This window comes from Culex pipiens, chromosome 3 (genome assembly GCF_016801865.2).
Source record: "Culex pipiens pallens isolate TS chromosome 3, TS_CPP_V2, whole genome shotgun sequence".
Taxonomy (NCBI): domain Eukaryota; kingdom Metazoa; phylum Arthropoda; class Insecta; order Diptera; family Culicidae; genus Culex; species Culex pipiens.
In genome coordinates this window covers 42,032,412-42,049,503 of record NC_068939.1, presented here as the reverse complement: position 1 = coordinate 42,049,503, position 17,092 = coordinate 42,032,412, and the positions used below count along the sequence as shown (strand labels likewise).

Here is a 17,092-nt window from a genome sequence, read left to right as displayed (position 1 = left end):
AAAAAAAGTTAATCCATTACAAATTTCTTTCATAGATTACGTCACTCAGCCTTGCAAAAAAATAAGGAAGAATTTAGACACGGGGCTCTGTTTTCCCCATTACTACGAAAAAAGTGTTGTAAAATGCATTAAATCAGTGCAGTTTTGATGCAATCCTGAATTTTCAAAAATCTATGTTTCCAATAAAACCAAACTCTCTAAGTTACTGTGGTAAAAAAAAATCGCAAATATTCTGAATATTCAAATACCAGTTCCTCATTATATCATAAATATGTTTAATTCTAAAAATAAAACTAGAAAATTTAAGTTATTAAGCAGGCCCATAGCCAGGGGGGTGGGCTTCGGGCTGAAGCCCCCCTCGAGATGTTTGGAAGACATACATATATATGGGAGAGAAGGAAGAAGAAGAAAAGAAGAAGAAAATTTCTTCTTCCAGCCCCCCCGAACCAAAATTCTGGCTACACTCCTGTTATCAAGTATGTTTTTGCTCACAAGATTTTTTAAATATTACGATGCTTCTGTGCTCCATTGTACTAAGCAAGCTGGTTTGCGGATGTGTGACAAAAGGTCGAAGGACATAAGGTCGATTGGACAAAAGGTCGAATGTGAAAAATGAATCAAATAATAATAATAATAAACTTAAAAAATATTATTTAAAAAAATATTTTCTTATAATCAAATCCGATTTTTTTTCTGTGAGTTTATTTATTTTTCAAATAAACAGAATAACTTCCAAACCATTTTTTGAAAAGTACAAAAATATTAGTTTTTGTAATAATATCGTGAGTTATCCCATTTAACATGAGCAGTTGTTTAAAAAAAGGCGACTTCTCAAATATTGTTGTAATTGCAAAAACAACCTATTCTTGATTGTCGTAATATTTTTGTGAGATTTTCCAATTTTTTTTTTTCAAGCATGAACATTTCTTAAAAAAATCGACTTCTAAAAAAAAAATTTTGCTATCTACCTTTTTATGGCTATCGTTTTTTTGTGAATTTTTCTATTCTTTAAAATATGAGCAGTTCTTTTTAAAAAAATCGGCTTCTGAAATAATTTTAAAGGATTTATTTTGTTTTAAAAACAACTTTTACCTGATTGACGTAATATTTTTGTGAGTTTTTCCATTCTTCGATCAGTTCATTAAAAAAAACTGACCCACAAAATATTTTTGAAGTTTATTTTTATTACTAAAAACAACCTATTTTTGTGAGTTTTTCCGTTCTTTCAAATATGAGCAGTTCTTCAAAAAAAAAAGTACGACCTTGTTTTTATTTTATTTTTAAAACCCCATTCTTGACAGTCGTGATGTTTTGATAATTGTTCCATTATTTCAAATATGAGCGGTCTTTTTTTTAAATACCGCTACTAAAATATTTTGAAAGATTTTATTTTACTTATGAAAAAAACAATGGTTGGAATATTATTGTGACTTTTCATTCTTTCAAATACAAACAGTTCTGAAAAATGAAAAAGTCTTGCTTCTAAAATATTGTTACAAGTTTTCTATCCTATTTTAATCTATCCTTCATGGTCATATTAGATCCTTAGAAAAATCTGACTTCACAAATATATCTGTACATATCCAAAAATTTCGATCGCACATGGTTTCAAGATTCGCTTAGCTTTAAAATTTTAACAAAAAATACATTAATAAGGATTGAACTTTGAATTGAGAAAAAAATATTTTTTTTGATTATTTTTTTTATTAAAAAATGAATGTCCCACGGCTTTGGTCTAAATCGAGGGGGCTTTTTAAGCATAATTAGCTGTTTACAAAATCAAAATACCGTAAAACGAGGTGACTTTGTTAGCCGGAGTGACTTTGATAGGTTTTAGATTTTTTCGCACAATGAAGAGTAGAAATTAAATACAGTCCTGACTCGATTATCCTAAGCCTCGATTATCCAAAGTTTCGAGTATCCGAAGTTCGATTATCCGAAGGTTTGTATGGGACTTTGGATAATCGAATCACGAACAAAAAAAAAATGTTTTCGTAATTTTTCATTTTTTTGTTTTTGACATAAAATTTGATTTCTACGACACCATTTTAGTCAAATTTGAGTTGTTGATTGCATCACCGCCATTTTAGCCGCCATCTTGGATTTAAAAATTCTAAATCATTTTAGCGTAGTTAAAGGGTCATACCTAAGCTCGACAATAAAAAATTAGAAAACGAAAAAAAAAAATATTATTTTTTCGTAATTCGATTATCAGTAAAATTTTTCCGAGGCCTTCGGATAATCGAGTCTAGACTGTACGTATGGAATGCTATGGACATACTAACTTTTATAGAGAAGTGTTCAAAGTACTTCAAGAATAAGTTTTCATAAAATTTTGAAAAGTTTAAATAGTTAGTTAACTATAACTAAGAAAATGTTGATGAATAGCATTATTGTAATATTGTCAAAGTGTCATGATTTCCTCAATGTACATGATTTCGAATCGGAAAACGGAATGCATTTTCGTATCTTTGTGCAATTTTCCATTAAGAAAAGGTAAAATAAGTTTGTGAACAACAAATACCATGTGTTTTAAAATATATTTCAAATAAATCTTCAAATATATAGGCATTTTCAGTAGAACAAATTGTATATAAAATGTGAAAACTTTTGATTCAAGCTTCGAGTTTAGTTCAAAATTCAATATGAATCGATAATAATATTGTAAACAAAAATAGTTTTAACGAATTTCAGGAAAAATTGTGACTTTTTTACAATTTTAATTCAATTTGATATGTGTTTTGTCATAAAAGCTTTTTAACTTAGTTAACTAAATATAAACATTGTTTTTTTTTTCAACTATAATACCAACCTCAGCGATGGTAAATTTTACGTAGAAATAAAATTTGAATACCTTAAATTTTATTTTAACAAGAAAAACTATGACTATCAAAGTCACCCCGGAATTCAAAATAAGAATTTTCAATGCAACTATTTTTAAAGCACTATTGAAAAAACGTTTTTCAAAGATAGTGCATGGACCTTGTGTGGCCTAACCCAGTACATGTTTTAATAATAATAATTTTGAGAAAAACCTTAACAGTTGGAAAATATTCCAAAAACAAATCCTATCAATGTAACCCCGGTTTACGGTATCTAAAATTTCGTTAAAATATTTGTTTCATAAAATGAGTCGCCTTTCTTGGATCAGTCTGCAAATGCTCTTTTTGAATAAAATGTGTAAATGAACGCAAAAAAATGTCTCCGTTATCAGGGATGACATTGGGTCTGGGGTGAGATTGGGTCATAGATAAATGCAGAAATTTGTATGACCCAATTTTAAATTTTGGTATTTAAAAACTTCTTAAAAAATATAAAAATAATTGAGTTAAGCAGATACCATTATAGATTTTATTATTATAAATTTGAACAACAACAGAAATGATCTTAAACATTGTATTCTATTTTTCTATTTATATTCCATATCCTTCTCATTGCAGATGTCCCAAAGGATTCTCGGGCAACAAGTGCGAGAACAAAGACATCGACTACCACCCGACGACGTCCAGCAAGCACCAGGACTGCTCGTACGGTTACGGATACGGAGGTTACTATTGCTAAAATAGGCTTTATAACACCAATTGTTGAATTAACATATTAGAGATTAGACCAACAACCACCACCACACCACCACAACAAAACTTCACACAAATCGAAAAAAAAAAATCAAGCAAAAGCCAACACATTGCCACCTTCCTTACCTGGATTCCTTCCCTTCAAAATTCCCCGGAAGTTCCCTCCCTGTTACTTTTTGTTTTGTTCTGAGCTACCAAAACGACGAAAGTATTTTTAGCCAATTTAGATCTGATAGTAGGCACACTCTCACCCACGTGTGGCAACCAGCAGGTACACGATAAACAGAACTACTTGAAATCGTCTTGACTTTTTTAACTCTTAGGAACCAAATGCCAAAAATTAGTCGTAGTTATTATTATTATTATTTTTCTGTTTCTATGGTCATTACGAAGAAAGGTATCTAATAGCACCCAATTTCTATTTTGTAAATAATGGAAAACATGTGTTTTTGTTTTCTTGTGTAATATAGACATAAATTACAGATTCTTTTCATTATATAATTATGAATTTATAGTACAAATTTGTGTATAATGTGTAAAAAACTATTTATATTGCCTACTGGTAAAATTTATTATAAAATAAGCCAAATATTTATAACGCGAAGAAAACATTCCAAGTTTTGGATAAATCAATTCAACTAACACATTGAACACAAAACAAATTGTTTGCATCAAGCCGTTCGACCAGAAACCAATTTGATACTCAACGTGTCCTGACGATAGGTTCACCACTTTTATCCACCTCCGCCACAAATTACTACAAATATCTTACTTTAACAATTGGTGTTATATGACCAACCCCTGGAAAGCCGAATCTCGAACAAATAATGTCACAAACTTTTACACACCCACCCACACAATCAAGCAGATTTCCCTTTCCCACCAACTCCTAAACACACACTTTTACAAATAAAAAAACTAACGAACGATTAAGGACCTAAAAGTAAAACGAAACATTTCCCCCTGTCATATCTTCGAATTTATTTTCAATAAAATTGTAAGCAAAGCACTCACACTAAATCAAAAAAAAAAAGTTTGAGCCGCCATGCTTCTCCACTGAACTGTCAATCTGTCAAAAATCTGCGCCATAATGGCGGTTGCTATAAAAAAAACCTCTCGTCTGACAGCCGCCGATTGACACTAGTGCACTTTTTTAAAAATCGAAAATCACGAATCTAACCTGCAAATCAAAACAACACTGGTGATGGTATGGCGCTTGCGACTGACACCACTAGACCAAACATGCTGGCTAAGGATTTTTACTCTTTTCCCCCCTCCGACGTAACTGCTTTTAGAGAAACCAACAGAATGTTGTTACCACGCACACAAACAATAAATTCTAAAACCATGAAAATACGTTTATTTATTTTTTCGAAGCGAAAAAAAATCGTTAGCCATAAATTAGAAGCAGCAAAAAAAGTTCCGAAAAGCGGAAGCAAAAACAAGAAAATTGAAAAAAGTTGTAAATTGTAAATACAAGAAGCGAACAATAACACTCACACAGAAGGTGAAGTAATTTTTCGATAAGGCATAACAAGAATGTGTAAGTATTACTATGTACTATTTTCAATGTTGAGTCGACGAAGCACACACACACGTGCGGACGCCATCTTGAGAAGGGCTTCGACCAAGAGAAGCTTTCTTCTACTTTGCATAGTAAAGATTAAAAATAATAATTTTAGGAACAAAATACTGTCGGAAAGCAGGGAAAGAGAAAGCGAGCGAGAGAGTAAGAGCGCGCGTGTGTGTATGTGTGAGTATTGCAAACTAACTGCAGCTAGGAAAATTGTAAGGAAAATGTTGTTATCCGAGGAAGAGGACGAAGAAGCAAACTAATTTATTTCTATTGTACAGAGCAAGCAATCATCCGAGCAGCAATCCATGTTAAATCTGTGTAAAATGGAATGCGGAGAACCTTTGTGTAATTTCTGAAGATCAACTAAACCGAAAAACTGCAAAACAACATCGCGTTGCATTGAAGTTTAATAAAACATACTAAATAAATGAAATTTTCTGTTCCACTTTTTTATGTTTTCACACATTTTGAGCACGCCCGAGCACTGAAGTAGATCTTATGTTATACTTTGGTTGAGCATTTCTTATTTAAATTTGGTTAATGTTTCCAGTTAAGTTGTTATTTATTTGATTTCTCATAAGTTGTTTTCCAAGACAAGTCTTCACACAGTTCACGCAAAAAGAATTTGCCAAAATTGAAATATTTTGAGATTGGATTTAATGATCAATTTTATCTCATTTCAAAAAAATCTTTCTGTAAATTATTAAGCATGAGACATCGCACCATTTGCAACATGATTAACGAAATGTCTAACGAAAAAAATATGTTCAATGAATTTCAATGGAAATTTATGCATTCCCCTGTGTTAAGAATCATTGTTTTGCCTATTTGGGTTGATTACTTGAATTACCTGAATTTTTGAAAACTTTCGATGTTCAGTATCGCAAAAAAAAATATTTTTTTTTCGCTCAAATTTTTGTTTTTGTCAAATCTTACATTTTATTAAAAAAATAAAAAAAATATAAAAATTTTAATTACAAGCCTAGGTTTCAACATTTGGATGAAAAATGTGTTTTAAAATGCATTTTACACACGTCCAGTTGCTTTCCAATCATTAGTCTTCAAAAAACGGATCGACGGAATTTTTTTTTTCGCGAAAAAATACTTTTCGTAGGACTGTACATTGGTATTTCATGAAAATATAAAATATATTCAAAGGAGTTCAAACATGCTAAATATGATTATAAACGCAGGAAAATGCATTTTAACTGATTTTCAGTTGACTAAACTTCAATTTTCATTAAAATTTTGAAGTTTTTCGAAAATATTTTTTTGCCCCCTGATTATTCAGGCCGACTTTGAAAGGGGGGGGGGGGGGGGTGACATAACCTTTGAAAAATATTTGCAACGACTCAAATACTTTTTTTTGTTTTAATTGTGTATCAAATTATGTAAATTTGACACTGATTGTTCTAGTTTTTCTTGTTGAAACCAGATTTGAAGTGTTCAAACTGTTTTTTTACATCAAATGTACCATCACTAAGGATTTTTCTTTAGTTTTAATGAATAAAATTGATATTTTATTTAGTTAACTAAGTTTATAGCTTTTGAATTAAATACATATATATTTTAGGAAAAACTGTTACTGTGCTGTAAAGCCAATAAATTTGACGATTTTTTCGAATTGTGTTTCAAAAACACATTTGATATTTACAGAGTAATTTGATCTTCCCTTAATTAAATCTTGTCTTCTTTGAACACTTCTCTAACGCGGTCAAAGTCACTCCAAACTACAAAAAAAATGGGATTTGCAAAATGGGTATATAATTAACATTAAAAACTCCAATGTAGTGAAAATTTATAAAAAAATATTGGTGCGCCCATACAAGTCTTTATATAATTTGGCATCTTTCCAAACAAAAATAGTAAAATCTGTATGTCTAGAAAGGATTTTCTGATCGATTTTGAAAAAATACACACTTATATAAAAATTATCAATTTTTTACTATTTTTTTGAAAAAAATTCGGGATTCTGTAAGATCATACATTTTAATATGTAATTTTTTTATATGTTTAAAAGGAAAAAGGGCAACTTTTAAGCCACAGATTTTTTTTCTAAATTTCAGAAATACAAAAAAACTCGGAAGTATATTTATTAGAGTGTAACAAAAATGAATTTTTGGCGGGCATTTGTTCCGGTGGGCATACTAAGCCCAAATCCAAAATATGAGCTTGATTGGACGTAACAGGAGCTGGCGCTTTGCATTTGAATTTAAAATGGGATTTAACCCGTGAAAAAAGAATTTTCAAAAATGTCACTTTTTGAGGCATTTTAGCCATTAAAGCGTTTATTTTCAATAACATTGGCGTGTAGGCCGGATCCTTGTGCATCTTTTGGTATATATAACATTGAAATTTGGAGCACCCTGGAGCTCGGTACGGACCTTCAAAGTTTGACATTTTTTCGAAAAATTAACCCAGCAAAATCAAATGGCGTTTAAAGCGAGGCGCGACGCATATCTTTTTAGACGCACATCAAAAAATCCGATGGTAAATCGCATTCAAAAGCATGCACATCACCTTCGTCAAAAAAGACACTTAATATTACACGCTGCATGTACAATTTTTGTAAACACAAAAAAAAATTGCAATCGACGGGAATCAAACCCAGCACCAACAGTAAGGACTGGCGGCTTAGCCCGCTCGGCCATCAGACCGATGAAAAATGGAAAGGATAAACGTATATGTGAGCTTGACATTTCGGTCAAGTAGGTTTCCCATACTGATGGGCTACAAATTTCAGGGTGTAAAATCACATGAAATTGCAAAAAATAATGCAATATTTGTTTTACACCCAGGTCTTTACGCGCAGCTGGATTACTACCTTTTAAGCTGTGAAATTAAAATGTATAAGGAAAGGTTCTTAACATTTTTTTCTACACAACACAAAATTCGATGGCAAATTGCAGGCAAAAGCATGCACATCACCTTAGTGAAAAAGACACTACACACACAACAAGCTTTGAAAACCCAAAAAAAGACGTTGCGACCGACGGGATTCAAACCCAGCACCAACAGTGAGGACTGGCGCCTTACCCCGCTCGGTCATCAGACCATCAGAAATTACGTAAAATAATGCATTTTTTTGCTTTTCTGGCTGTGAAGTTTTAAAGTTATAGCCTCCTGAGGGTTATTTTGAAATAAAAATAACAAGTATATTTTTGTTTAAAAATAAATTCATAAAAGCAAATCCATGAAAATGTTTTATAAGTAGCTGAACCAACATTCTACAATATTAATTTTAGACTCTGGCTATCGGGCAAATAATTGCAATGATAGAGTGTAGCAAAGAGTTGAATTGTGAAAACTAAAATTATCAAGGTTTTTTGCCAATTAGCCTTACATTTCAAAACGGTGAAAATTGTGTGCTATACTTCTATTTTTTTTAATCTTTGGTTTTCTGTGACCCAAAAAAAATATGTTTTGCGAAAAAATTTCACATCGATGGAAATTTTTTTTAAAATGCTAATTTTTTTATAAGACTACAACTATTTCTGTGTGAATAGTCCACATCATAACCTTCAACGTTGCTGAAGGCACCAAATCGTAGAAGAAATACCTTCTCGAGCCACAGATTTTACCATTCTTGTATGGAAAGCTGCCAAAATTGCATGGAGACTTGCAAAATGATGCAAAATGCCTTCGTAGGTCAAGGGAAGCTCCTTAGAAAGTTACAGCCGATGAAAAAAAAAATAAAAGCTATTTCCGGTTTTCGTCAAAAATCGTTAAGGTTTTCGTTACGGCCGAATGAGAAAATTATCGACGATAATTTTATGGTTTAGCAACGTTGATTTCAATTGCATTGCCAAATTGCACACAATTACGATTTTTTGCAAGGTTTCATTGCATCCTGGATATTTCCTTTGATTCTTTGGACATTTTTAAAATAAAAGACAAGTGATTTAAAAAAATATTATATTCTCAGAGTAAATTACATGAGATTGAGTATGCTTGGCAATCAAATTAAAAGTATATTATTATTTTTTATTTTGACTTGCGTTATTTTTTTAATTTTAAAACTTAAACTCAAAAACGAAAAAAAAACCTTCAAAGGCTGATTTCAAAATGTCTACGCTTTTTAATTGGAAACCAACTTCACATCTAAAGGTTTCAAGCAAATGCCAAATCTAAACCACTCCATCTAGAGAAGATACGCTTAACCTGACAGCTAACTGTTTCCGACCTCTCATCAGATACCTCAAGCCAGACCCAATTCCCAAAGTCTGCCGTCCAGGTCCCCCACCAAACATCGTCGTTTTCTCCGTCACACTCGACCGCAATCCTTTCTGGTGATGATGACTGTTCACTTCTTGCCCTTCCAAACTATCAACAATTGACCTGGCACCACAAATGAAAAAAAAAAACTTATCCACAATTTGCTACCAGTTTGAATTTTGCGTTTTGTTTCCGTGAGTTTATTTCACTGCTTGGTTGAGGTCAACTTTAAGCTACTTCTTTTCCATCCTCTCTCACACACACTCACAACCGACACCCCCACATTGCACTCAAGCAGTTTTTCCTTTGACGCATTTAGTTGTACGATGGAACCGAAAAAGAACCCCCAAATGGAACCGCGAAATTTGCAACCCCCCTCCGGATGGAGATGCCCTAACGGCGTTGGATGCATCCACTTACTCACCGTTTTGTTTGGACCTCCGCCAAGATCCCACCGGGTAAGCCTAATTAATTTATACGAATCTATTTTATTATTTATTTGTGTTTGTGTGTGTGTGTGTTTCTCACCCCCATTCCCCCTCCCACCATGGTGTTTGCTACTTATCTTTTTGTTTTCAGCGTGTCGTTTTGCTTTTTAGCGCAAAAATTACGTTGCTTTTTTGTTGTTTTCCTCTCTACCCCCTCTTTCCTTCTTTATCTAACGCTTTTATTCTTACGCTTCTTTTCACCTTTTAGACTTCCTCAACTGATCGTTATCAGTGCTCTTTATTTGTCTTATGGTGTGGCTTTTATGTTTCCTTTACCTTTTTTGTTCTTGTTGTTGTTGTTTTTGTTACTAACCTAACCTTTTTGCTTCTGCTGCGTTCTCTTTCCGGTTCGTGATTTTCCATTTTGTCGCTTGGCAGCAATGGCTCTCGACATTGTTGTTGTTGTTTTTTTTGTTGTATCGTTAATTTGGTAAGTGTATTTCTTGCCACTCTTTTTTGTTGTCTAAGCGAGAAAACGATATACAGACAGACAGGCTGAAGCGCAACTTATTATCGCAACTTAATTTTACTGGCCTTTGCTGTCAATCCCAAGCCCCACTAAGCGAAATTACCGGCTCTTACAAACTCTGACTAAAAGATTACGGTTGTATATTTGTGGCACATTGGTGGCGAAATGAGAGCGCACGTGGTGCACGATTTGTTGACTTTTGGCGACGACAACAAATTTATGTGAACTATAGATTTTTAAAAAGAGTTGTCATTTTGTCATTCTGATTTTGACAAAGAACTCCGTCTTAGGGCTCTACACGGGGTAGTAATCCAAAATGTCGCGAAATGAAATGAAACACCTCAAGATGAAACACGCTTTCTCATCTCGGGACGGGCTATTCAAGTACTTAAGTTCTTCGTCATGATGGTTATTCTTGTAGCATTAAAACTGCACCTTTTTTAAGTAAAGAATTATTCTTAAAGAAATCATCGCTTCGTTTCAATGTTCCTCTTTTATTTTATACTAGAAATTTACACGCGTTTTTGATCCTTTAATGTATCACCATCGTTTTATCTTAAACAGTTAAAAGTTGAACCTATTGAAAATTAAACCCTAATTTGGTAATATTCACTACCCATATTTGAAAATTTGGCTATTATTCCAATTCATGTATTCCGATAAAAACTAGAGAGCCTATATGGAGAGGCGAAATGTCACTCTCAGGGTTCCAATCGAACTGTCAAATCAAGGTCGGAATCACAAGTATTGTAAAACTGTTGTTGATAATAATCTGGTAGTTTTTTTTTTATTTGAATGACTTTGGGTGTTTGAAATTTCTCCCAAAACATTTCATTTCCCTATGTAGGTCCCTAATAAGAACGCGTTCTAGTATTCGTTACCAAATCTTCGTCAAGACCATTTTCCAAACACGGAGGAAAATCAGTTCCAAAAACCGTGCAAAAGCGTTCATGAAATTGGGAACCACGAACAGGGTGTTCAAATTCAATGGTACGTTTTTGAAAAACGCTGCTCATTCACGATTAAAGGAACTGATTTTTCTCTGTCTAAGAATGAAATATGAGCCGTTTGGTTTTTCATAAAACATCCTTAACCACCTGAAAAATTTGATGGTGATTCAGAAAAAAAAAACATGAAAAAAGAAAAAATATAGCTCTTGAGAAAATTTGATCTGACGTTACCTCGAGGAAAATTTGTATGCTGATACATTGTTGTGATGCATTTCCCAACTTTTTTTATTTAGAGATCCAATAAATCAAATTTTATTTCAATTTTTGCTTTTTGGATTTGTTTGGACCAGCTTTTAGTCTATTGGACCTTTTTTCTGCCGTAAATATTAAAATACACAACGATTCAAATACGAACAGAATGGCTTGGAAATATACTGAGTTTGGTAAGGAGTGCTCAAAGAAAAGTAAAATAGGACAAGTTTTGACTCATACTCGGAATTCAGTTTAAATAAGAATATAAATTAATTAGAATCCTCAATTATTAACAAACGTCAATTTTATTTAGTGTTTTTTTAAACAAAGAAACATTATTATACTACAGCCCAAAAGAAGTTTTTCCCGGTCCTTTAAAACGCACCCAAATGATAATAGGGTCCTTAAGCCCTATGTATTTTTTTATGCTCAACGGTAAAATACTATTAAAAATAATTTCTGATCACTTTTTTCCATTTTAATGCAAAGAAAATAGGTTAATTCTCTACCAACTCACACGAAATCGGGAAAAGTTGCCCCGACCCCTCTACGATTTGTGTGAAACTATGCCCTAAGAGGTAACTTTAGTCCCTGATCACGAATCCGAGGTCCGTTTTTTAATATCTCGTGACGGAGGGACGTTACGATCCCTTCTATTTTTGAGCATGCGAAAAAAAAACGTGTTTTTCAATAATTTGCAAACTGAAACGGTGATGAGATAGAAATTTGGTGTCAAAGAGACTTTTATGTAAAATTGTACGCCCGATTTGATAGCGTACTCAGAATTCCGAAAAAAACGTATTTTTCATCGAAAAAAACACTAAAAAAGTTTTAAAAACTCTGCCATTTTCCGTTACTCGACTGTAACAAATTTTCATTTTAAAATTTCGTTTTTTTTTCTAACTTGCTTATAAACATACGAAAAAAAAGTTTTGAAAAAGTTATATTTTGCGTTTCTCTTTGTTTCGTCGTCCGTGTCTGTCGCGGGTGACCATGAACGGCCATGATCAACGACGACCAACTCTTTCAAAACTCTTTTTCGTAAAATCGCGATAACTCGTGATCTTTATAAGTAAACCCCTTATGTTTACATATCAAATTTTTTGTAATTGTCTACTCTACAACTTTGTAGAACATTGTTGCTCTCTAAAAAATAACCATGCAAAGTTAAAAAAAACATGAAATTTTAAAATGAAAAATTTTGTTCAAATGAAAAAATGACCCTTCTGGGTAGATTCAAAAGGAACATTAAATTTCCCTTAAAATGACATGTTCCAAAAAAAAATTACAGTCAAGTAACGGAAAATGGCAGAGTTTTTAAGACTTTTTTAGTGTTTTTTTCGATGAAAATAAGTTTTTTTTGGAATTCTGAGTACGCCATCAAATCGGGCGTACAATTTTACATAAAAGTCCCTTTGACACCAAATTTCTATCTCATCACCGTTTCAGGCTGATATCAAAAAGGAGATATCAAAAACCGGACCTCGGATTCGTGATCAGGGACAAAAGTTACCCCTTAGGACAAAGTTTCACGCAAATCGACGAGGGGTCGAGGCAACTTTGCAGTCGCACAAAGGGTGATTGTACTCAGAAAAATAAGCTTTATCGTTGTGAACAATAATATCACCAATTAAAGCTTTATTTTAGGACCCCATTGTCCAAAATGGTTGCTTAGGTCTGCAACTTTTTATTAATTATTTGATGGCAGAATATTTGTTATAATATTTTTGCTGTTATTATTTTTTGGATATGTTTAAGGAGACAAAATATCCATTCTTTGATGATTACTCAGGTTAATTTCAAAGTTATTTCAAATAAGAGATTTTTTTTCGTGAATTCGTAATTTTTATGATTTTGTTTTGAATTCAATTATATTTAACGAAACTACTAGAGATTCTCTTCCAACTTCAAGCATGCGAAAAGCCAACCACTACCAATTTTGTACTCCCCTGTTCTAAAACCTTTCTGACCAATGTCTTTCCCTTCTCGTTTTAGCACCGCGATGGCCAAGACTTCCCTCGCCGCCGCAGCCGTCATACTCCCGTTTGTGTACCCGTTGAGATTGGGATCAAATCGAATCCCTCCGACGAAGAAGAAAAAATCCGGAAGAACCAGACTGTAGCGCTTAAGGTTCATACATACAACAATATAAACTCAAACAAAAAACTTAACTCCGAATGCGAACGATGCGAATGAGCTGTTATCGATGTAGTTTTTTTGCGGTTTGTTGAGTAGATTTTAGAGGAAAATGAAGTTTATAACAAAATAGTTTGTGAATGCATCGGAAAATGTTACGCAGAATGATCATTGTAAAAATTATAGCAGAAGCAAAAACTTTCAAAAATAAACCAGCCTTTTTGTAGATGAATGTGGCAAACTAAACAAATCCGTCAATGGTAGTCAAAATTATATGAAAATGAGCAACCAAATTGTAGGAAACTATCGCTTGTGCGCCTGTTTACGTGAAAATCAAAGAAAATAATTTAAAGAATGCAAAAGGCTAATCGCACGAAGCAACCACGGTCTCTAACACGATTACTAACCCTGTATTATTTACTAACCTCCATGACTTTCATCGGAAAAGAATAATGTTCAGAAAAAATATGGTCCGTTTTGTAAAGTGTGTGTGACACTAACCCCCCTCCTAACTGTTGGTTTGAAAATGTTTGATGTGTTCTGTTGTGCATAACATGTGTTTGACAACTCTCTGCGGAAACTTGTTTACTTTTTTTGTTTGAAATCTTTAATTACCGTCATCAAAGTTACCGTACGTTGGGTCTGGGGGGGTGCGATTGGGTCATACAAAAATGCTGAAATTTGTATGACCCAATCTCGCCCTCCAGACCCAATGTCACCCCTAATGAAGGTATCTTAAATTTGATGATTCGTTCTTTAATTACTCCTCAAAAACACGTGAAAAAATTTAAATTATATTTTTGGTTTCGTTAAAACTATGTGAGGGCATTTGTATAACCAAATGCGCCATTTTGCATTTCTAGAGTATTTTTTGAACAGGTCCTATAAACATATGAAACACAATAGCTTATAGGACCTTTTCAAAATAAAAACTCTAGATTTATATGTCGTCGATGCAATGTTGAGGTCGTCCGTACAAAATGATATACAGTACTTGTTCGGAAACTGGGCTGAGAACGTAGCCCAGTCACCGAATACTGCTTAACAAAAAAATACGAGGGGACCACCGATGCATAATATGTTTCTGATGTAATATAAAAATAAATGAAGCTTGAATTTTTTTTGAAGATTTTTTGTTACCTTTACCTTTAAAGTAATGAGTTACACTGATGATATTTGACGAAAGCAGAAAAATCTGAACATTTATTAGTTTCTTAAAGTTGTATGTCTTTTAACAAGTATAATCAAGGCACTAAATGCTCCTTATACTTATTGTGATATGTAATGTTGGGGTAATTTTTTTTCAGAAATGAATACCGTTTTCCTGAGTGCTAAAAAGTTGAACTATTCAGCACAAAAAAAAATGTTTGCAGCTCGTTGCAAAATTTGATTCCTTCAGCACTCGTGGTATTTATCCAACTCAGTGAACCTCGTTGAACAAATGTACGACTCGTGCTGAAAAAATCTTCTTTTTGCAACTTGTTGCATAATAGTAGTTTATGCAACAAGTTACAAAAAGAGGATTTATTACATCCAGAGGTCGCTCCAAAATTCTTTGTGTAAATATGGGTATTCGGCACCGTCGCTCCGTGCCATACTTTCATACACTTAGGAGCCCAGGGCGGCGAAGTCCTTGCAGATAAAAAGGAAGACACTAGTAGTTGGTACTGGCAATGGTAACCGACAGCTATAAAGTCAACTTCGTTTTTTTAGTCGTACATTTATCCAACGAGGTTCACCGAGTTGGGTAAATACGAAGAGTGATGAAAAAATCAAGTTTTGCAACGAGTTCCATTCAACATTTTTTGCAATTCCGAAAAACACGCATTGAGTGAAATTTTAAGTCAAATTTTCATGTATTTTGTCAATAAATCGTTTAAATAAAAAAATGTTGAAAAGTGTTACTTTTCAAAAAAAGTGCTGAAAAGTTCAACTTTTCAGCACCCATTTCAGAGCTGAAAAGTAGAACTTTTCAGCATTTATTTTGAAAAGGGTTGCTATTCGATTCTGTTATTTTTGGTATAGAAAAGAAGGCTTTTCGTCTTTCAAGAATGACAGGAAAAGTAAGTAGTTTCACGACGGAATTGCAAAAACAACTATTTTTGCCTTTCATACAAAATAAAGGTTTAAGATGTGCTTTTGGAAAAAACGCTTTACTCAAAATCATTGAATATTCGGGTTAGGAATTGTCCCAGAATAATACCCTACTTTTTATGGTTTTGATGCGTTCCTTCGCTAAAACTTTGACACGAAAACCGGAACAGAAAACCTGACTTTTGAGAGATCTTTTTCTGAAATATTTGCGCGATGCCTCTATCGGCATAACCCACCATTTTTAAAACATTTTTGAGTGGGCGTTCATGGAGTCACAATTTTGGACCGGTGAAAGTGGTCAAAACTATTTTTAAGTTTATTTTTTGACTAATTTAATATTTTACCCGAAATTTGAAGCTTTCCAAAACTTGTTACCAGAGATCGAGCCATATATAATTCATCAGTAAAAAAACGAAGTTGACTTTATAGCTGTCGGCCACCATTGCTAGTACCAACCACTAGTGTCTTCCTTTTTAACTACATGGACTTCGCCGCCCTGGGCTCCTAAGTGTACTAGAGTATGGCACGGAGCGACGGCGCCGAATACCCATATTTACACAAAGAATTTTAGAGCGCCCGCCGCGGGATTCGAACCAGCAACCTCTGGATTGTGAGCCAGTGCGCGGTCCGATTGATCCACACGGGCGGGATTCATCAGTAAAGTATTAATAAAAACGTAGCAATCAACCAATGTCCCCACAAAGTTTCAATATAAACAAAACAAAAAAAAATCAATAAATACGTCAACATGAGAGAGCATTACTCTTAAGTAAAAGCTGTTTCCTAGAGAATTGCCAGTTTCAACTAATCACAGAATTTAAAAGCAAAAAAAACTTACACATATTCTCTCCCCTCTCCACCCAAACACACAGGTCACCCCGAGTGCGCCGACTTCCTGCTGATGGATTCCCCGGCGGTGGCGGCGTCCCTTCCGGTCGTGCCCCCGCTGTACGACTACGATGACGATGCCGACATCTAGAGACAGAGTGCTGCGCTCCTGAATCTCAGCCTTAATCTTCGTGCCAAGGATACAGAAAGAAAAAAACACGGGCGATTTATGCGAACTATATCTCGAAATCAACAAAACAAAAGAAAAAAAGCAGCACAGATAAACACAGTCGACAATGCTACTAATGAAATTCCATTCAATTTAAGTGATTGTGTATAAATAATCTAACATTTTGCTAGACATATTGCAGAAAACTAAAAGTTGTTTTAAACTGGGTAGGAAAACAGAGCAAAGGAAACGATCGTGTGACGATCTCTCTCCGCACACACGAATTTGAAAAGATGAAAATGGAAACATGTTGAAGAAAATACCAAAGATGTAAATATCA

General features: G+C 33.7%; 1 protein-coding gene across 4 annotated transcripts in view; it reads left to right on the top strand.

The window, feature by feature from the left end:
* The window catches only part of LOC120412380 (protein vein), a 102,373-nt gene extending 85,329 nt beyond the window's left edge, over positions 1-17,044 (top strand). For 2 of the 4 annotated variants that reach the window (XR_005604808.2, XM_039572805.2), the window contains exons 6-8: positions 3,441-3,547; positions 13,521-13,655; positions 16,628-17,044. Coding sequence is in view for 3 of the 4 variants with exons in the window: in XM_039572805.2 (XP_039428739.1) it covers positions 3,441-3,547; positions 13,521-13,655; positions 16,628-16,657 (272 nt within the window). In the remaining variant the exon portion in view is untranslated. The remainder of the gene's footprint in view (positions 1-3,440; positions 3,548-13,520; positions 13,656-16,627) is intronic. The other 2 variants (XM_039572807.2, XM_039572806.2) reach the window with 1 other exon arrangement.
* Positions 17,045-17,092: the final 48 nt, after the last annotated feature.